The sequence below is a fragment of the Phlebotomus papatasi genome, chromosome 2 (assembly GCF_024763615.1).
Source record: "Phlebotomus papatasi isolate M1 chromosome 2, Ppap_2.1, whole genome shotgun sequence".
In the NCBI taxonomy this organism is placed as follows: Eukaryota; Metazoa; Arthropoda; class Insecta; order Diptera; family Psychodidae; genus Phlebotomus; species Phlebotomus papatasi.
In genome coordinates, this window is record NC_077223.1 from 64,056,222 (window position 1) to 64,079,256 (window position 23,035).

The following is a 23,035-nucleotide window of genomic DNA, read 5'->3' on the forward strand; positions in this document are numbered from 1 at the left end:
CCGCCGGTAGATTTCAATCGGCTCTCAGTTCTTACAGTTTTGTGCGTGAAACAGCGATTTTTTTTGTGCCGGAAAACAGTGAATTTTCACATCTAAAGTGGAAAGATTGTCCATAAATCTGAGTGTGTGTCGTTCTGTGGGAAGTCTGACCCAAGACCGGTGAGATGTCAGAGAAGCCGCGTAAGAGAAAAGACAAAAAGAAGAAAGGTAAGTCTGGGGTACTCTGCATGCTTCTCTTCTGCAGCCTTTTTGCCAAAAGAAAAATGCTCAGAATCTGCTTGAAAAGTCTTCCAAGGGGTCCCAGGATACCCATCTATCAATCCCAGTCTCAGGAAGCAAGGATAGATTGTTCTTAAGATTTTTCAGGGTATTTTGTGTACTGTAGGCATTTCTTGAGAAGAATCCCTCATGATTCTGGCCACATAATTCCCTGACAACTCCATTTTTCTCATCCAAGAGATGGGAAATCTTTAAATAGATCCGCCGAGCTTACGAGAGACTCCTCTCTCCCATCAGATTCAGTTGTCACGACGAGAGAAATGAGGCACCTGCCAAGCTTCTCGCAAGATCACGATCACTCATGCTCTTCTCTTTCTCCTTTTCTCTCTGTGCAGACAGTGTCTCGGATGCTGCAGATATTGCCAGAAGGCTCAGCACCAAAGGTTAGCCTTTTAGCCCTTCTCCACAAATCCCACAGATTCATTACCCCTTCCCAAATTATTCTGGATGATTCTCACCAAGTTTGTGGTCCAGAACGATCTTCTGTTGTAAGATCTTTCCCAAAAAATTCCCAAACTGACCAAGAAGCATGCCCCCAATTTCTCTACCACTTACGATCTTCTAAATCTCAATCATGAGATTGTTTATTTACCTCATTTCCGCAGAAAACAATAAAGATTTTATGATATTTTTACAAGGAGAATTTTTCGAAATTCTAATTATAGCGAAATTGCTACGATCGCTAGAAGATTGGATAATTACATTGTTTTTTTTCTTTAATGTGAAGTTAATTTTCTGTCTTAAATTGCTATGTTTCGTTCAATATTTGAGAAAACAAATGATAAAACCTTTTAGCCAATAAGAAATCGTTTTATGTCCGCCATATTGGAAATAAAATGAATCCCTTCGTTTCTATTGGTTGAAATTTTTTGCTAACAATTAAAAAAATAGCTTTAATAAATTTCGCAAATTTATTATTAATCCTTGATTTACCACCAGACAAGGCCCGCCCATAAATATTCGAAAATTTTAGGTCACGCCCCTTTTAAATGATTTTTAAACAATTGATGTTGGTTTAATATTTAGCAAATAGCTGGAGATTTGCAAAAAATATCGTAGATTCCTACATCCATCTACATTGTGATTATGCACAAATATTAGAAAGAAGCAACTTTAAATAGCCAGGAAAAAAAATTTCCTCTATGGCACACCGGTGTTCCAATCGTCCTTAAAGGGTTAAAAATATTAAATAATAAATCCCAACAGATTGGTTTATAAGAAAAAGTGGTAATGTAAAGCATCTCTGGTTTTGCGATGTGCTCGACTTCGTGACTTATGCGGGCTTCAGACACGAGGTTTAGCCCAGTTCCCGAAGGTCTCAAAAATCTAAATAAATAAATTTATTGATTTTTTAAAACCTATTGGATAATTTGCCCTTATTACCCAATTCTAAACAACAATTTCCTAAAAAGTCGAGCTCAATAAGGAATTAGAGGAGTTAAGCCAGATGGCTAAGCCTTAGGTCTGAAGCTCATATTAGATGTTATATATACCTCAAAAGTATTCAAAAGTATACCTCAAAAGTAACCGATTTGAAACGATTGATAATGACTAGCGTACAGTAACTTTTGTTTGTAAACATAAACATTTTTACAAAATTTCCCATGAGCGTGAGCGAGATGACTAAATCTAGATCTCACTCACTCTCATTGAAATGTCAAAAACATGTTTACTAAACAAAAGTTATTGTGCGTTCGTTGGGCATAAATCGCTCAAAAGATCCCACAAAGATTTTCAGACAAAAATTCCTTATCGGTTCGTAACAAGTTCATTGCAAAAGTTTGCAAAATTCAATGGAGTGAATCTTGGTGATATCACAGTGTTTATATAAAATAAAGAATTCTGCGACGTCGTGTTATATGTAGAGAATAGTGAAGTGATAACTTTAAACACAGTGTCGACCTAATATTTGTGTTTTTGCATCATTCCATGAACGTTTTTTAAAAATGCAGTATTTTTGCTTTAGTCTTTTTACTTATCTAAAATGTTTAATCGGTAATGCTTGTTAAGCAGAGTATATCATTTTCTTTGTAACTTCTACAGTTTCTTGATAAATCAACAATATTTTTGTTGAGACAATGGAGTCTATGCAGTTTTCCTATGCAGAAATTCTGCCGAGAATCTGCAGATTTTCTAGGAAGAAATTCTGCCGAAAATCTACAGATTTGCACTGAATCGACCAAGACACTTAAAATAGGGTTTTAAATGGAAAGTCTCACAAAATACAATTCTTTGATATAGTTGAAGTTCATCAAATGAACACTTGGGGCGCTCTGGGTGAAAAAACGAGTTAAGAAACAAAAAACCTCGCTTATCTTGGCTTCTGAGTAATCGATGAGTTCAAGTTCTACGGCAAAATTATAGAGAACATTCTGGTCTACATTTCACCCATATAACACTTTTCTGTCAGTTCATCCAAATCCTTGACATTTTGGTTCAAATACAAAATTTGTATACCCGTCTGACCAAGTAAGCGTGGATTATAGCCTCAATTAACCGCTATCTTTCATACCTTACTTTTAGGAAGCTCCCATACAAAATACCCCTTACCAAATATACGTGAAGGACACTGTTTTGCGTTCATGGTGGTGAGCAGCGGAACTACGAAAATTATGTTGCCGGCCTTGTTGCTCAGCTGTCAGTGACAAGATGGAATATTTTTCAATCATTTTATTTGTTTTTAAAATTCTCGCAAATATTCTCAGTGATTTTAGTGGTTTTTTAATAATAATAAATGTGCGTGAGTGCGTTTCGTGTAGAGAAAAGTGTCGTGGTAACTATAAACAAATTTCCAATGTTGAAATACGTGTTTTTATTTCCTTTCGGGGGTATTTTTTGGGAGACATTTTTTTTCAGAATAGTTTTTGCTTGTCTAATAGTGTTAAATCGTTCATCTTGGTTAAATAAAACATATCCCTATCTTTGTAGCTTCTATCTATTGTATAAAATTCGAAGGTGAAATCAGGATGTTAAATTGACAGTTTCATTCCACCGCCATTGATATACGTGGCAAGATTCAGTCCTTAATTTGTGCCTACCACTCGAATCTTTCCGATGAGGGCTAAAATAGTGCCTAAAGCTGGGTGTTAATTAATAGCTCAAGGCTGGGTCCCCCTTACCCTGTGTCAGACGGGTAATTTCACGAATTTGATTCAAGATAACTGAATGGCGTCTCCCAACTTCAGCTCCAAATCGAATTTGCATGCACTCCGAGTTAGCTCACATTAAGAATCGCACCTACATAAGCCGGTTAGGATAATCTGTCCCTTTATTTTTGTTTGTGTTTTTTCGTAACCTCCTTTCACTATGCGGACATTTCCCGTTTTAATAGTTCCCAATCTGGCCGTAGAATTGTTACGTTAAGGTGTTTGATGTAAAGAAGTCCCAAATATTTCCTTTGTGTGTTAAAGAGTTTCTTGCGTGATAAGCCTTTTTGGAAAAGATTGCTTCGCATAGTTAGCTTCTTTTCTCTTTTGCTTGCCAAATCACAAAATAACCATTCAGAGGACTCAGATGCAGGCGACAGTGTTACATCACATCCCAGTGGTGTACAGTCCATGGGACCAGATGATGTTCAACTTCATGTGCACAAAGATCATGGAACTGGAGGGCATTGGTGTGCCAAAATTGTTTTCTTCTCCTTAATGGCTATTCTGGCGGGACTCGTTGGTCTGATCATTCTTGAAAACCGCGGTCTTTCTGATGGTGAGTTGACTTTGAAGGAAATTGCCGAATTGATGGGTTATAGGAATTTCTGTTGTAGTTGATACTCCACTGTCTGAATCGAGATTCTCGGAAATCTTAGAGGGATGGGTTGATGAGAATCGAGAATCTCATGATGATCATGATCATGAGATATTAGCGTCTTTGGAAGAATTAGATGAACATGATGAGCATGGAGAACCTTTTGAAGAGGAAGAAGATCATGATCAGGAAGACGAAGATCATGATGAAGAGGATGATGATCATGAAGGGGATGAAGAGGAAGAAGACCATGCAGATGAAGAAGATGATGAAGATCAAGCGAATGAAGATGAAGAAGATCAAGCAGATGAGGAAGATGATGAAGATCAAGCAAATGAAGATGATGATCAGGAAGATGAAGATCAGAATGTTGATGACAATGCATCTGAAGAACTTCAGAATGACGATGAAGAGGACTATCAAAATGATCAAGAAGATGATGATAACGCAGATGAAGAGGAAAATCAAACAAATGAAGATAATGATGAAAATGAAGATAACGATGACAATGACGACAACAATGACAATGAAGACGACAACGATGATAATTATAATCAACGAGACATTGATGATGACGACGATGCTCCCTTTGAAGAGGTAATTCAGGTTGTTGAATTTTGTTGTTATTCGGTTGATCCCTATGTTGAAGATCGTGTGTGTTTTCGATCCCTTTTGCTTTTTTAGCATCTTACTACTAACAAAAGCATTCCAGTGCCTTTAACCCAAACGAGTGATATTACTGAGAAGACTGATACGGTAACAGTTGCCGACCTTGAAGTACAAATTGAAGCTATGAAGATAGCTTATGACGAAGTTGCTCAGCAGCTGGGAAAGCCATCCTTTAGTGAACTGAAAGATGCTACTCAAGAATGTCCTGTAGAGGATTTCTCATTTGATGAAAGAATTAAGGTAATTTAGAGTGGTTTTAGTTGCTTGGTTCTGAATGAAGATGACTTAGAGATCAGTTGAGGATCATTGGATTTCGTAGTTATGTGATTGAAGATCGTTTAAAGATCATCTAATCTGCTCATTTGATTGCAGTTGGATGATGATGGATCATTTGAGGAAGTGATTGACAATGATGCAGGGGAGGATCTTCATTTGCAAAAAATGGCCCAGAAAGATGAACCTGAGCCAGATGCAGATGATGATGATCAACTAGCTAGTCCTTCATCGTCACGTAAGTCTTACAAATCTTGCCACACGATTACACTGAGATGAAAAATGTTGAATCACTTTTGGGGATGAAGTACGATTTGATAAACACTCTTAAGCGCGTTGGGGAAAGTGCAATTTAAAAAGTGAAGAACATTTGTAATTGCAGTTGCTGAAAAGATCCTCATCGGTTTGGCCCTTGTTGTGGTTGCACACTCCGTTTTACTCAGAAAGACATTCAACAGTGAGTGGTTGTTTTTTTGGGCAATTGATCGATATCTTTGATGTTTCCGTTGTACAGAACTTTGTAATCTTCTTTTTTCTTTGTTGTTGTTGATGTTTATTTATTTATTTTTCTTTTAATTTCAAAAGATCCATGTAAATTCTGTTTGATTAGGAAGATAATCAAGAGATTGCATGAACTATTCTCTTACTATGACTCTCTATCTATTTAAAAAAACATACTTTTAAATTGCACTTTCTAATGGTAGGAAGTTGTTTTGATGTGATTCTTACCGCATTATTCTTAAATTGTGTTGATTAATGCTGCTGATTTGTTTTGCTGTTTTCTGCGATTGCTACCAAAGTGTCAATCTTTCTAAATAAACCAATTTTCTATTTTAAAATAAAATATCTGTGGGGGTACAATAGAAGGGAAGGCTGTGGAAGAAGCAGAAGTTGTTAAAGGAAGTGTTGATCAAACGTCTGAAGAATTGATAATGGATGAAGGAATCATTGATATGAGGAGACGATTGACTATTGGAACGGAAGATGAACCACTTCCAGAGCCGGAAGATGATGTTATTTATGGTGAAGATGGCGAAGAGTACGAGTATTCAGGTGAAGAAATTGAAGATGAAGATGAAGAGATCGTTGATGATCTAGAGGAATATGAAGATGAAATTGATGATGAAGTTCGAATGCCTCCAACATTTGAAGAACTAAATGCAATGTACAAACCAGAAGAACCAAAAGTAACACCGAAAATTCAAGAACCTGAAGTTCCAAAAGTATCTTCAAAACCTCAAGGATCTGAAATTCCGAAAGCAACTTCAAAAATTCAGGAAACAGAAATTTCGAAGATGACTCCAAAAGAAGTCCCGAAACCACCCGATCTAACGAAGAAATACGAAGATGAAGAAGAAGATGTTGAAGATGAACAGGAAATTGAATACGATGAAGAAGATTACGAAGGATCAGACTACGAAGCTGAAGAGTTGTCAGATGTCGATGATTCTGATCTCATGAAGAGACTGGAGGAGAAATATGGAAAACTCCCACAGCTCAGTGATCGGGAGGATGAAGAGGAGGAGGATAAGACTTGGACAAGTAATTTTCTGTCATATTTATCATGTTACTAATTTTCATCATCCATTTGTGCTAACCTAAAAAAAAAATGTTCTGTCTCAAAAAGTGATTCAACATCTCAGAGCTAGGCTTAATGTTGGCAGTTTTATCTGCTAGAAACTATTTTAATTTTGGTTTTAATGCTTTAGAAATCCCACCGAGATCTGGAGCTCAGTCTTTTGAGGATGATTTGCAGAGAGCAAATGATGATTTAGAAGATGTAAGTATTTTATAAAAAACAATTTAAAAAAATATCAAAAATATTAAAGAAAATTTATAAAATAATGATAATACTGAAACAAGTTAGCATGCACTAAGTGGGTCACCTTTTCTCTAATTGGATCAAATGGTCTTTAATTGAATCACTCAATTTACAAGCATATTAAAACGAGAAAATAATTTTTATTACATTTTTAAAATTTTTATTAGATTATTTCATTTAACATTTAATGTGAAAGGCAATCTTTAGTGTAATATCAGTTTTATGAACAACAATTGGAACTGGCACTAGTTTGAAATGAGTCGATTACACTCACTTATTTAATGGATAAAAATAATATTTTTGCTTTTTCTCAAACTTGAATAGTTATATTATGTTACTGTAGTGACTATATTACGGAAATAAAAATAAATATATATTTTTAAGTGGATTATCTAGTTAGCGTAGTCATAAACGATCGACATAGCAAAGCACCCAGATTAGGGCAATTGACAGTATTTATTTACACCTTTAACACAGATGTCATTCAATTCGTTTCTTAACTTTAAGGACTTGGCGTTGATTCAGTTTTTTTTTATTGCTTGAACTAAAATATTTATGTTTTCTTCTTGTTTATGACTTTGAAATAGAATGTTCTTTTGCCTTGGAAGATATAAGCAAGAAATGGTGAAATATTATTTGCAAAATTGACTTCTCAAAGAGAAATTGTAGTCATAAACGTTCCAGATAGCGAAGCACCCGGATTAGCACACTTGACTATATATATCCAAAATCGAACAGATTCTGTCTTATTTATATTCTAAAAAGGTGGCAAAAAAGGCTCTGCGAAGTGCTCGAACTCGTGTGTTAGATGCTATACCTCAAAAGTACTTTCACATAATTTACCGTTTATAAGTTTACAACTGATTTGAACCGATTAAAAATTACACAGTATCTCTCAAAACAGCTTAGAATTGATTTTTAGATGAAAATTAGAGGTTATTAGCCGGTTCATTACCGGTTAAGAACCGATTAAAATCGGTTCAGACTTGTCAAAAATTCCAAGACCTTTCCACGAACCTAAATATTATACCATTTGGCTGAGAAATACGCTCTCTAGAGCCTTATAGACCTTTGACCTTGAAAAATTGTTATAAGGAATGATTTAACGATATTTTTGTATAGGCGGCTTGTCCACCTAAGTAACCTCTAAAACTATTTAAAAAGAAAGGAATCACACAAGGTGTTTTCGAGCAATCTCCAAAAAGCATGGTTTTGTAGGAGAAGGGGCGGATGCCAACTTCCGGTTGGCCACCTTTCATGACATCGAATTTCCGACGGTTAAAAGTTGAACCACTTTGGAGGGCCCATTTTGCAACCGATTTGCTTATTATTATATTATTATATTTGCTTATCGCCAAACTACTCGCAATTCTTTTATCTTTAATAATTTTTTTTTTAATTATATGCAAGTTTGTTACTAGGTTAGAGATCAAACGTTAAGAGATATCGACATCCGGTCTTCAGTGAATCCCTCTTAAGTCGATGTTTTCTCTAGATATTTTATTCATACCCGCTTCTACTCCGGAGAGACCATGTTGTTGTTTTTTGTTTATTCGAGAAACGGCTTCTACGTTGTCTTTTATTTTCGGATATTTTTTTGTAGGTAATCTATGAGAACATTTTGCCCAGACCGAAAAAAAATTTTCGAAATCGAATTTTTGTAAGTCTAATGCTTAAGGACTCGATAGTAATTTCAGAACTTAGTAAGGATTTTTTGGGTTATTTATGAAGTTTAAATGCCATGAATGTGAAAATTATGTGAAAAATATAATTCATGAAGAACTCTACCTCATAAGTTCAAGCACTTCGTAAAACTGGGACACTTTGCTATCTCTTTTTGAGCTTGAATCATTCTGAAAGGTATTATGAATACATGAACAATTTTAATGGATTCACATTTAGGTATTGTGTTAAAACCCAGAGTTTTTAGCTCATCTCTTTGAAAGTGTTAAAAAAAGTAGCTAAAGATTAAATGTTTTTTTCCTGAAACTTCCCCACTCTGACCTCATTATTACCCCTGCTCAACTTCTTTGCAATATCAACTTCTGTGGTCCATAACAAATCCAACCTTGTCAGATCGAGCCTAAACTTTGTATCTCTTGAAACTCCTTAGATCACGAATGTGATACGCTCTATAAATTGATTTTCGTGACTGCCTAGACCCGTCCGTTCGTCTGTAATATGAACACTTTTGGGGAGAGACAAGCGGTTTCGGCAAAGATTATATACTGCCTGGGCGCGATAGCAGCTAAAATCCCGGAAGCCAATATCTCGAAAGTTAAAATCCAGTAAAGCCAAATTCCCAAAGAGAAAACTCCCGAATGGGTTGAAATTCCGAAAGCCAAAATCCCGAAAGGCATAATCTGGAATAATTTGTGGAGCTTATAGGCAAAATGACACATATCCTATGCTTTAGCCATAGGATATGTGTCATTTTGCCTCTGAGCTCCACATTTGTGGAATAATTTCCTAATACAGAGAAAATTTCCCTTCGCTTTAAAAAAGCGCGGGTACAATCATGGAAGTAGCTATGACGCTTAACGGGATTTTGACTTTTCTGGATTTTGGCTTTTTCGGGATTTTGAAGTTTGGGTTTTTTTTCAGGATTTTGACTTTTCTGGATTTTCTCTCTCGAAATTTTGGCGGATTTTGGGGATTTTTGATTTTTCGTGATTGTGACTTTCGGGATTTTAGCGTTCGCGATTTTGGTTTTTCAGGATTTTGGCATTCGGGAATTTTACATTCGAGATTTCGGCTTTCGGAATTTTGACTTTTATGGATCTTAGTTTATCGGGATTTTGGTTTTCGGGATTTTATCTTTCATGATTTTGGTTTATCGGGATTTTGGCCCATTCGGGACTTTGGCGTTCGGGATTTTAGCTTTTTCGGGATTCTGAATTTTTGGTTTTTTTTTCAGGATTTTATTTTTAAGGATTTTCTCGGGATTTTGCCGTTTGAGATTTTTGACTTTTCGTGATTGTGACTTTCGAGATTTTAGCGTTAGCGTTTTTGACTTTTCTGGATTTTGACGTTCGGGGATTTGTTTTTTCGGATTTTGGCCTTCGGTATTTTTGGCTTTTCAGGATTTTGGTGTTCGGGAAATTTACATTCGAAGTTTCGGTTTTCGGAGGAATTTTGACTTTTAAGGATCTTGGTTTATCGGAATTTTGTCTTATGGGATTTTGGCTTTCGAAATTATTGTTTTTCGGGAGTTTGGATTTTCAAGACTTTGACTTTCGGGATTTTGTCTTTCATGATTTTGGCTTATCGGGATTTTGTCCCATTCGGGACTTTGGCGTTCGGGATTTTGATGTGCAGGATTTTGGATCTTTTTGGATTTTGGCCAGAATGGTATTTTGGGATTTTGACAGGGATCCGTCTGGACATTATAAGGTAATAATGTCAAATCCATTCCTCCACCCCTTTTTTGCCATTTTGGAACACCCCATAGTCGGGTATTAGGGCTTTGTACTAACCTCCTTGACCTTCTTGACTAGACGTAAGGAGATCCAAAATTAAATATGAGTAATTAGTCATAACATCTGTTTTAATTAGCCGAATTTAGTCATCTATAGCGCGAATGACAGGTCTCGCGATATGTTACGCGAGCTTTTCCAAACATAGAAATGAATTATCGAACGTTCGATGTAAAAGATTTCGAAACCTAGACGTTGAATTTCGACGAAATTTTGGGTATGTTGTAGCTAAGGCCGAGACAAGGTCCGGCCAATTTCGGTAGATACCAGAACCCTTCGGGTAGATAGCAGAAGTTTCAGTATCTTTATTGGGAGATACTACAACTCCTACAAAGTTCACTTAAACTTTTTCATTATATTCTTCGATTTTTTTCATAGTTTTAAAAATGTTTTTGATAAATTTGCGAGAAGATCTAAAAGTTTCTTTTCATTTGTAATCTTTTTTTTTATTCATAATAAAAGAAAGAAAGTTTCGTGCAAATTATTTAACTTAGAAATTTTGTTTTTAAAACTTATACTCTTCAGGATTTCAACTTTGCGTAGTTTTCCAAGAAGCCAATAAAAAACATACAAACATACACATTAATAAAATTCTACTTAGAATAGTCTTTTTTTGTGTTGAATGATTTATTTGTGTGTTTTCCTTTTTTTCTGTGTGCATTTTAATCACATTAAATTCATTCAAATGAATTTGTATGTTGTCGCACTGCTTCTTTCAAAATATATCCTAATTACGGCATAAGTTTGTTTCGTCGTCTCTTTTTGCACCATTAAAATGTTTTAACCCAAAGACTGGGGTAGAGAATAAATGAATTTGCATAATTTATGCAGTGAATTCTTTGACATTGTTCTGTGATTTAAATTTGCTTTTTTTTCTATTTCTCCGATTTTATATTTTTGTTCTTATATTGTGTGATGAGCATAAGCAATGATTTTTTTTTGGCTTGAAATGCAGAGAAACATGCAAAATATTTCACTTGCTCACCCACAAGCTAAATCGAGTGAAGCATTTTGCATAAAAATGTATTTCAAGTGCAATATTTTAGAATTAACAATTTAATGGGGAAAAAATAAGAAGAAATAACTGTATCGTTAGTGTGTGATTTATCCCAACTAACATATTTTGATTAATTCTGTTTGGCACATAAATAAAACACCACAAAAAAAAACTCACAACAGAATCCAAGAAGTGCTCTCAATGCCTTTGATAAAATACTGAAGAACTTCCCACAAACACCGGAAGCTCTCTATGGGCGTGCTAGAGCCTTAGATCGACTGTCGGAGATGCAACAGAGCAATGCAATTCTTAAGGATGCTATTAGAGCGTATGAGGCTGTTGTGAGGCTTAAGATGAATGTGTCCGATGATTTATTCACGGCTGCAGCAACAAGGTGTATCGATCGGATGAGATTTCTCGGTGAGCTCAAGAAAATTCAACAACAAATGTGTCATAATGCGATTTTATTGCGAAATTCTTTCTCTTCTTTATCAATAGGACTTCATTCTCAAGCGATGCCAATTCATGAAGCTCTCATCCTTCGATTTGATGATCAGCCTGAGTATCGCAATCAATTGGCCATCTCTTATTTGCTTCTCAATCAGTAAGTTTTCTTCAATTTTTTTTTTCTAAAGAAAACTTTTTCAATTATTATCTGACTTATTATCCTACTGATAATATTTATTGGGAATATTGCAACGAAGAAAAAAATCTTGCTTTTGAAAGAAAAAGAGCTTGAAAAAAAAACAAGTGCCAAAGTGTTCCATGTTTTGCAAATTGTTCGAACTCATGGGAAAGAGTTTTGCGTAAATATTCGTTTCGCAAAATGTTCTTACATATTTTAAAACCAATTTAAATTTGTGTAAATATCATGAGAAAACCATCCTGAAATAGAAAATTGATGAAGAAGAATGTATTTTAAAAATCGGAAATATTTTAATTAAATTTTAGAAAATTGTATCCATGCTTTACCGATTCATTACCGATTGGGACCGAGGTAATTGGGTTTGGAAATCCAAGACCTTTCAAAGAAATCCAAATTCATGCAAATCGGTTAAGAAATAGGCCCTCCAGAGTGAGTTGATCTTTGATCTTACATAATTTAAAATGGTGATTTTTTCGGTCATAGGTGACAGACAATGGGCAAAATATTCATCTGGATTAGTCAAAAAATATATATATGAAAATAAATAAACAGGCCTTGACTAATTTTGAAATTAATTGGAAAATCCTAGTTTTTGGCGGATTTGGACGTGATAGGGAATAATTAAAGGAAAGGGTAAGAAAAGAATGAATTCGATCAAGAGATAATTTTATTTAAGAGGGGTCATTGAAGACTCGGAATCGGAATCAATATGTCTTACCGTTTGAACAATATTTTGAAAAATAAATCTATTTCCGATGCTTTACCAATACCAACTCATTATTTGAAACCGATGCAGTTGGATTTGGAATTTTAAGGCTTTTCAAATAAATCCATTTTTGGAAAAATCGACTGAGAACTAGGTCTTCTAGAAGGGTTGAACTTTGCAATTAACCTTCAAAAATTCAAGATGACAATTTTTTCGGCCACTGGTTATGGACAAAATATTCATTTGGATTACCTCCAAAATATATTCATCAATAAACGAAATAACTAGAACCAAAACCAGTGATAAGCCCAGATAAGCTTATAGTAGCTGAGATTCTTTACAGGTGACATCGAAATGCGTGCTTTTTCGATTTTTCGATTAATAGATAGATAGATAGATAGATTTTTCGATTAATCGGACCTTCGATTAAATTGGGGTGTCATAAGGGTTGTAGTACTCCAGAAGAGCTTTTCAAAACACCATTGTTTTTCAAATTCCGATAATTAGAACAGGAGTCATTTGAAAATTGAATCTTCTAGCTCGGGTCAGGGGGATCAGGGGGCCTTATTTTTTTTTAAAATCGAAAGCCTTTAGGCTCAGCTATAACATGCTAAAATTTGAGATCGATAGATGTCATAGGGACTGAAGTATTGAAAAAAAAACAAACTTAACTCTTTCCGGACCACAACATATCCAGCGAACGAATTTCAGTAAAACTCACTTTATTGTAACTCTTAGTGGTCAAATATGATACTTTTACAGAGAAAGAATTTTTTCCTCCTCTGGGAAATTGGAAAACTCATGGGTAGGGTAACTGTCCTAATTCAAAACCATTTCCAGACGCTTTAACTTTGACAGAAGATTCAACACATTAAGTTCATATTTTTTCTGAAGAGAATTACATAAATTTGCTTCTTGACTCTTCTAGAATGTTACTATTTAGTGCAAATTATTTAAATTGAGTTTGAAAACTACTTTAATACAAGAAAAATACACAAGTGCAAAATGCTTCTATTGGAAACTATTTAATCCAAATGGAGACAAGGGAAATTTTTCAATTGGAGACAAACACTAAGTGATTAAGAAAATAGTTTATTTAATCATTTTTTTAGATGACATTTTTAGTATCCTCATTCTCGCCTTTTTGCTCTTTTACTTTTTGATCATCTTTTGAACCGTTTACGAACTTTGCATTGTCAATACCGTTACGATCAAATGGTAACAAGCCGCATCCTCTAAATCCACTTTTTGCTATATTTTCGAGATTTAAGAGTGGCAATGCATTTGATAATACCCTTGCAAGATTTCTTGGTTTCAATCTGTCTCCATCATTTTCCATTGTCCACTGAGCTAAAGCTCAGTGGAGAATGGACCACCTTTTCGCCTTTGGGAGAAAGCATAACACCAGTTTCGTCTAGATTAAAGATGCGATCAGGAGGGAATTCCAGAAGATCTTTCGATTCTAAGTATTCACGGGTTTTCTCAAACCAGTCAGTGATGTTCTCAGAGGTGACACAGGCTCTTTGGGTGGTATATGATTCTGGTTTACGTCGGCTTAATTCAGAATGTCTCTTCAAAAACTTCCTGAACCAAGCATATCCTGGCCTTCCATCTACAAACTCATTGGTGATCTCGAACTTCTTACACATGAGCTGTACAGTGTCGAGGACTTGATCCTTAGTTATGGGATGCCGTTTGTCAGCGCATTCCAAAATTCATTCAACAAGCTCGTCTTCCATGACCTTTGGTAAAGTGGGGCGCCTTCCCACACTGCATTCCTCCGGATATCTTCTAGTAAGCTTATTATAAAGTGTTGATTTCGGAACGTGAAACAAAACAGACACCTCTTTTAGTGATTTTCCACGACGAAAGGCTTCCAAAGCTTTGTTGAGTTGCTCTTAAGTGTAGGTTTTGTTCTTTTTCCTGGTCTTATTTTCCTTTCCCATCTGAAACAATAAGGAGATCGCTCCAATAAACCCATATTTTCGGTGTTTCCCATTGAAGCACTTGCGCACATTTCACAAATGCACTTTTTCTTCAGAAAATATGTAATTATTTTAATTGAGCACTTCACTTACGGTTAACAATAAAGTTTAAGACTTAATTTCACTAAAATTTGCCAGATATAGTGCATAAACGTCAAAAAATTAATAAACAACAATCAGCTTACTTGCCTTTTTCATAAGAAAAAATGGTCGATCGATGAATTTTTTCGACGGTGAAAAGTTACACTGTCAATTGAAATAAGACTTTTAAATGTTAAAACTTATTTATATGAATGGATTTACGCTTCATTTGAACCACAAGGAACTAAATAATAAAAATATAGCACAGAAAATATATGAATAAAAATATAATTAGAGTATTTATTATGGAAAAAATAAGTTTCCATTTGGAGTAGCAAAAAATTTCCAATTGGAGCAGGTTTTAAATTAGCTTAATTTACCCTACTCTCGTCCCCAAAAGAACGCAAAGGATACAAACTTCAATTTTCCCAAAGCCAATATTATCAATTTTGTAAACTATTTGTGCGTGTCAAAGGACTCCTGTACGATGTTGATAACTAAAAAAAAGGTGAATTATTGACCAGTATCTTGTGGGATGTTCAGGAAGTGCTAAAAAAGACACCCAGCATTTGCTTTTAAACAGATTCCTCATAATATAATATTTTATACATAACACTTTAAAACACATTTCTTTCAACACGATGTTATTGCAGACACATTAAGCTTTCTCAAGAGCCAAAAAAAAACTCATCCTGGACAATCAGAATTCACCAAAATCAGGAAGAATAGGAAAAACTTTCCTGAAAGCAATCTCCCACGCTGCCAAATGTCAAAATTATCGGCCATATTGGCAAAAATTTCGCTCCCGCTTGGAATTTTTTTACAAGGTTGGTGTCAAAAAGCAAATGGCGGACATTGGCGAGATAACCTTACATTTGACCTCTAGATTTTTTTTGGACGAGAGTACCCATAAAGTTTGAACAAGTTTTTTGAAAATTTAAGAAAAAATTGTTATTCAAATTTATGTAATCTGTAATTGTTAGTTATCATACTTATTGGCCCCGAGAGGTTTTTCCTTATTCTGGTCTAGAAATATAAAAAAAGTCACAATATCTCCAAGGAAGCAGAAAATCGAAAATTCACGATTTTTGACCGAAAATATCTTAGCTCAGGAGTTAATTGGGATCCTGCAAAAAATACCCTAGATTTGGACATCCTTATAGTAATCACCCACAAGAATCGGATTTTTATCGATTCTAAATAGTCTAAAAAAATTCTTTTTCCATGGGTATCCAGAGTCCCAAAGGAGACGAAAGAGTTAAGTGTGAAAAAATTGACTTTTCCCATAATAACGCTTTGAAACCACTCAGATGCCAATTTGACTGCTTCTCCTCGACCAAGACACTTAAAATAGGGTTTTAAATGGAAAGTCTCACAAAATACAACAAATCTTTGATATAGTTGAAGTTCATCAAATAAACACTTGGGGCGTTCTGGTCGAAAAAACGAGTTCAGAAACAAACAACCTCGATTATCGCGGCTTCTGAGTAATCGATGAGATCAAGTTCTACGGCAAAATTATAGAGAACTTTCTGGTCTACATTTCACCCATATATCATTTTTCTGTTACTCCATCCAAATCCTTGATATTTTGGTTTTAATACAAAATTTGTATAATTTCACGAATTTGATTCAAGATAACTGAATGGCGTCCCCCAAACTTCAGCTCTAAATTGAATTTGCATGCATTCCGAGTTAGCTCACATTAAGAATCTCACCTACAATAAGCTGATCTAGGCATATCACTAGCTTTTTTCTGTGTAGTTCAAATAATTCTAAATAGTCAAATTGATTAAAAACTTAAGTTCAGATTTTTTGCGATATCAATTTTCTGTATTCAAAATATTATGTTTTCAATGCACAACTTTGATATTTTTTAGATAAACATGAAAATAATTTTTTTTAAATTGTTTTTTGCTTAAAATATATTTATTTATAAATTCCTCCTGCAGATTGGCTGATGCTAAGTTCGTTTTGCATCATACGCTTTTGCGTTGGAGAGACAATCCTATTGCCCTCGTCCACTATGGATTTGTGCTTAAAGCTCTGGACCAGGATTATGAGGATGCTGCTCTCTATTTATCTGAGGGATTGGCTTCAAATGCCGAAGGAACTCAAGATGGTCGTTTCTATTTTGCTCTCGGAGATTCATTATTGCGATTGGGAAAGAGGGACAAAGCAAGGGCAGTTTTTAAACTCGGTGCAAAGAAGAAACTTTTTCTCTCTGAATACCAAAGATCTCTCTACAATGTGGACAATCTCAAGTCCAAACCGTTTTGGACGATTGACGAAACGAAGAATAGGAAGTTGTTTGAGACACTTGAGCTCAATTGGAAGCTCATTAGAGATGAGGGCATGAAGCTTCTCGATCAAGAGGGATTTTTCGTGGACGAAGCGGAAAATTTGCGGGAGAAAGGGGATTGGAAGCAGTTTGATTTGTTTGTCAAAGGTAAGTTGAAATTTCTTTTACCGTTACACTGCAGTATTATTTTGGAGGAATTTCGTATCAGAGTTGATGAAAATTTTTTAAAATATTTTTATAGATAAGATTCAGTCAGGAATTTTTTTCAGGAATATTGTGAAATATTTATATAAATTGTTAAATCATTGATAAATCGTGCAAAAAAATATTTTTCCGGATTAATCTTAAACTTTATCATAGAAAACCTTCCAACTCCCTGATCACAATTTTGGTACAATTTTGTCGGTACTGTCCAAACGTCACTTTTTGATCTTAAATTTTATTTTGCGGCTAATTAGCCTAAATTGGATTACGATTTCAGTAGTTCCAGATATTAACAAGGTCCTGAAGTCCTGAACTTGAAATCAATTGTTCATAGATGGATAGCGTTAGCTACACATGAAACTGATGACATCAGGGAGATGTTCGGGTTCGATCTCAAGGCGCTCCAATCCAAGATCCTGAATTTGATTCAATCACCTTGCCCTATAGGTCTGCCACGAGGTCGCGCCTCCTCACAAGGGTTTACATGGCTTTTTAGGGGAATCTTTTTCTATTCATGGGCTGAACATGTCCTTACCATCAAAGTTGTAATTTCTCAACCCAAAGAAGCAACTCTTCGAATTTCAGCTCCTTACGGGGATGTCAGTAGCGCAATAGGGAAGACCGTTGGGTCTTAGGCGGACGAGATCTCTAACTCGACTCGCAATGTTGTGAGTTCGAGTCCCGCACGGTTCAAGCAACTGAAAGTCAGGAAAAGACAATTTCACTGTGATGAAACGTAGTATAATGCTCTGCCTCTGACCAAAAAACTTTGGGAGCATGGAAGAAGCATCCGCATTTCGGGGAAGGCGCTCCTGGGCGGTCTACACACGAACTTAGCGGATTCTTCCACTACGGAATTAACAGTAACATAACACGATTTAATTGTAACAAGTATTCCGATTAATAATAGTTTCTTACGAACGTCTGGATTCCATTAACTATTCGGAGGTATTTAATCTTGGGAGCTTGCACTCGTGATTTTATACTTTCGGTAATTATCCAACAACACAGCTTTGAAGACCGATAATTCAGTCGAACAACTAAGCTCGGCCTTCCTCAGCATGTTACAGAAGCCTGGCCGATCCGATCTGTAGAAGCCTGGCCAATCCGTGATGAGAGTTCTGCGTCCATCCTACCATAATTCGTGTTCGTGAACAAACACCCGAGATATTTGAACTCATTCACCTTTTTCAATGACTTTCCACTAACATGTAGAGTGCTCTCTCAACTTCGGAAGATCCAAAAAGAACCAAATCATTTGCAAAGAGGAGATGGCCCACCTTGAAATCCCCAATACTAATTAATGACTAGATGGCTGGAGATCTCAGTAGCACAATAGACAAGACAGTTTGGTCTTGGGCAGATGAGATCTCTCATTTTACTTTCGCAGTTGTGAGTTCAGTCCCGCCCGCTGAGAGTAACTGAATGTTTAGAAAAAGACATTTTCACATGTAATAAATCGTAACAAAAATGCACTGCCTCTGCACAACAATGCCGAGGGCATGAAAAAAGCATCTACATCGCGGACAACTATGAGTCAAGCCGGCGAATTCATCTGTCCAAGAGCCAACGCTCTTGTCTATTGCGCCACTGATTCCCCATCTCATCTAACAATGAAACGTAAGCCTGCCTTATTAGAAGAATAAATGCGTTAATGAATATTTCTCCCAGTGTAGCTCATCTGTTAATCGAAAATAGCAAAGAGTTTCCGTGTAATTCAGGCTCTTGATGTACACATTTTTAGATTCTTCTGAATTCCAAGGGATGCTAAACAGTTCACTGCTCGACAAGATCACTGAATTTTCACTCCATCTCTTATCCCTTGTGATTTGCACGAGCAAAGTAAAATTTATTTCATTACTTATTTCACTTCACAGTTTATAAAAAAAAACTCACTCAGATATTTACCCTTGAGCTTTATTTCCCTTAACTAATTTTATTTTTTTATTTTATTTTTGAGCTTTAGCACACCTGGAAAATTTTATAAAATCTAAATTAACATCTTTGTCTTCCTCAAAAGTTTTACATATCGACGGCTCAGAATAGAAAAAGAATAGGTCACGAATGGCCAACTTTACGGGAGAGTGATTTTAAGTTGAGATTTTACATATTGAGTATAGAATTTTAAGATTTGAAACTTCTATAACTTTGGGAATAATAAACATTTCGGTATGATATTCACAGGGACGGTAGAGGGTGTCAAGGAGTAACCGAAAAGCCAAGGGCCCATCAAGCCTAATGAAAAGTGAAGCTATTTTTCATTTCTCCTTGTAAAAAATTTGCAGATATTGCACCGCGACTTAAACAAATATGCTCGTAGTTCTTGTATTATTTCGGCGAACATTATGAAATATGTATTTTTAGATAGCTTTTAATGCACTATTTCGAAATATATCAGACTGATAAGTCAATTCTCTTTAACTCTTTCCGGACCACAACATATCCAGCGAACGATTTTCAGTAAAACTCACTTTATTGTAACTCTTAGTGGTCAAATATGATACTTTTGTAGAGAAAGAATTTTCTCCGCCTCTGGGAAATTGGAAAACTCATGGGAACTCTCGTCCCCTACAGAACGCAAAAGATAGAAACTTGGACAAACTTCAATTTTCCAAAAGCCAATAATATCAATTTTGTGAATTATTTTTGCATGTCAAATGACTCCTTTACAATGTTGATCACTAAAACAAGAAGAATTATTGACCAGTATCTTGTGGGATGTCCAGGAAGTGCTAAAAAGGACACCCAGCTCCTGCTTGCCAACAGATTCCTCAAAATATTTCACAGAATAGCACTTTAACACACATTTCTCTCAGCAGGATGTTATTGCAGACACATTAAGCTTTCTCAAGAGCCCAAAAAACACTTCCTGGACAATCAGAATTCACCAAAATCTGGAAGAATAGGAAAAACTTCCCCGAAAGCAATCTCCTTCGCTGCCAAATGTCAAAATTATCGGCCATATTGACAAAAATTTCGCTCCCGCTTGAATTTTCTTACAAGGTTGGTGTCAAAAAGCAAATGGCGGGCATTGGCGTGATAACCTTACATTTGACCTCTAGATTTATGCGGACAAGAGTTCCCATCAACTTTGAACAAGTTTTTTGAAAATTTATGAAAAAATTGTTTTTCGAATTTATGTAATCTGTAATTGTTAGTTATCATACTTATTGGCCCCGAGAGGTTTTTCCTTATTCGGGTCTAGAAATATGAAAAAAGTCACAATATGTGCAAGGAAGCAGAAAATCGAAAATTCACGATTTTTGACCAAGAATATCTTAGCTCAGGAGTTAATTGGGATGCTGCAAAAAATATCCTAGATTTGGTCATCCTTATAGTTTGTACTCATCCACAAGAATCGGAATTTTATCGATTCTAAATAGTGTAAAAAAATTATTTTTTCCATGGGTACCCAGAGTCCCAAAGGAGACGAAAGAGTTAAGGAAAAACTTGTCAAGAGTCTTCAGTGTCTTTATGCAAAAACGTGTCGAAAAATTTAATGTTGAGAGGCCCCCGGGAGAAGCCGAAAAAACGAGTTTTGCCAAAAATTGACTTATACGGCTCATATTCTGACAAGTCGATATATCTATCCCACTCTTTCGCACTCTTCTTCTTCTTTCTAATATCACAACAAATTCAATTTTGAATGAGAAAGAATGCAGAACGTTTTGCATATGCAAAACGTTTAAAATGGAAAAGGATGTGAATATGATATATTTCAGAATGTGATATATTTAAGGAAAGTTTCCTGACCCAAAAAGTATAGGGTAAAGGCTCATAATTTGGGACAGTCTGCTTCTAAGCATATATGTTCTAAGTTTGAAGTGCGATATTTTCGATACTAATCAACTTTTTTTGTTACTCTCTTTTCAAAAAGGTTGTTTAGAAACTTGGCAAGCTTTTTATCGTCTTATCTTTACTAAAATCAGTTTCAATACGTTTAAAAATGAATTGATATGTAGAGGTGAATTTGACTCTTATTTTGGACAACTTGGTTATTAATTTGGGCAACTTGGCTGTAAATTTGGACAGATAATCCGCCTCAACAGGATGCCCAGTTCTTCTTTTCATGAACCAATCTTACTAAGTCCTCTTCTTGTTCATGTAAGGGAAACGTAGAATGTCACAGAAGCCCGGAAACTTTCCATATCATTCATTAAAGTGAGTTGACTTCAATACTCCAAGTACGTGCGGATTCGCTCATTCCCTGACCTTTCCGGGAGCCTTTCAAGGCATTTCTCGCTACATCTCTTTCGTAGAGATGATGCTCCTTTGTTTCTCCAGGCATTTGTCCAATCTAGTCATCACAAAAGCTAAAACTTCACGAAATTTCGTGGGAAAAACACCTGTCCAAAATAAGAGCCATCACTTCACTGGTAAATGTCTTAAAAAATTTCCCATTTTTCACACGAAAAATCTAATTCACAAGGCAAATCTCACTTCAGGTCAAATGTACAAATCACCACTAACGTGAATCAACACAATATTCAATGAATATTCAATAATATCACTCAAAAAAGCGAAGAAACATTAGTAGTACTTCACTACAGCTAAATAAGACTGAAGTAAACACGAAGTTCTGTCATATTTCTCGTAAGCAATTGCTCACACTGAATTTTCAACAAAGCAACTTTAACTCAAATCATATTCAAAATTTAACGTATTTAGTGTTAAAATCTTCCAAAAAGAACAAATATTTAGATAGAATTCTTTATTCATCAAATATTGAAATTAAAATTTATTTTTAGTGTCCAATTTTATCCTCAAAGTGTCCAAAATAAGAAACTGGACAAAATTATGAGCCTTTCCCCTACCAGTGGCATTAGTATTCAAATTTTTTAATTAATATTCAACATCCTTCAATTATTTTTTAACTTAAGTTCATTGAGGATTTTAATATAATTGTTATGATTTATCTATAAATGTAATGATTTCAACTCTGATAAAATGTCCGAAAATAATTGTACTGCAGTAAAAAAAATGTAAATTATTCAAGCTAATAATAATGCATTTTGCGCAATAAATTAATCAAAAATTTGGTGCAGGACAAAAAATTGTCAAACACTGCCAAAAGGCTCCACTCACGTGTAACATCATGGAGTCATTTCCGGCTGCGAGATTTTGCACTCGTGGCCAGATTAAATTCAGCGTAATGCATCCGGGAACGCATGTTTGGCCACACTGTGGTCCAACTAATTGTCGCATACGTGCCCATTTGGGGCTCAAAGTGCCACCGGCAACATTTATCCGGGTGGCTCAGGAGACCCGATCGTGGCATGAGGGCAAAGTTCTCATATTTGATGATAGTTTTGAGCATGAAGTCTGGCACAATGGGACGGAAGTGCGTCTTGTTCTGATTGTCGATATATGGCATCCGGACCTCAGTGAGGCTCAGAGGAGGAGTCTCCATCCGATTTAGGGAGTCAATAGCACAGAGAGATACCAATGGCTACTTAAGTGTCAATTTAATATACCAAAGGACAGAGGAATATCTTGAAAGTGAGAGAGAGAGATAGAGAAGACAACCAAAATGTGCCTTCATCAAAATGCTTAATATTAGTTTTAGAAAGAGGGAGAGAAAGTGGACGAGAAACAATTTCCCCGCCGGATCAGAAAGCTATTACTCTCAATTTGATGGATAATTGAATTATTGGATATATTCTCGAAAATCCATCAAATTGGGGATATTTTTGGTCCTTTTGTGATTGTTAATTAGATTTTCTATTGTAATGAATTTTTAATTTTTCCTTGTGACAATAATTGAGAGATTAAAAAAAAGACCCATGACAACGATCTTTATAACCAATTCTGTATGAATATCAAAAATAAAAGAAATTTACAGAATTCTAAA

At 35.4% G+C, this 23,035-nt stretch overlaps 1 protein-coding gene across 6 annotated transcripts; it reads left to right on the top strand.

Moving 5' to 3' along the window:
- The first annotated feature begins 4 nt into the window (after positions 1-4).
- Positions 5-23,035, top strand: LOC129802359 (aspartyl/asparaginyl beta-hydroxylase). 6 transcript variants are annotated; one of them, XM_055848104.1, is made up of 13 exons: positions 5-207; positions 615-662; positions 3,784-3,984; positions 4,043-4,620; positions 4,708-4,932; positions 5,065-5,203; positions 5,348-5,422; positions 5,830-6,507; positions 6,675-6,745; positions 11,443-11,680; positions 11,759-11,864; positions 16,631-17,127; positions 22,230-23,035. In XM_055848104.1, exons 1-13 carry the CDS (start codon positions 165-167, stop codon positions 22,601-22,603), a joined length of 3,273 nt encoding a protein of 1,090 aa, XP_055704079.1. In that variant the 5' UTR covers positions 5-164; the 3' UTR covers positions 22,604-23,035. The 6 variants fall into 6 exon arrangements, with proteins under 6 accessions (XP_055704079.1, XP_055704081.1, XP_055704084.1 ...); XM_055848106.1 differs by having other exon boundaries at positions 3,793-3,984; XM_055848109.1 differs by lacking the exon at positions 4,708-4,932.

What these genes read in the sequence shown, in the direction of transcription:
- LOC129802359 (XM_055848104.1), top strand. Translation starts at nt 165, where the DNA reads ATGTCAGAGAAGCCGCGTAAGAGAAAAGACAAAAAGAAGAAAG. An exon ending in CAGAAGGCTCAGCACCAAAG is followed by an intron (nt 663 to 3,783) that starts GTTAGCCTTTTA and finishes ATAACCATTCAG; the next exon opens with AGGACTCAGATGCAGGCGAC. An exon ending in AAACCGCGGTCTTTCTGATG is followed by an intron (nt 3,985 to 4,042) that starts GTGAGTTGACTT and finishes TTTCTGTTGTAG; the next exon opens with TTGATACTCCACTGTCTGAA.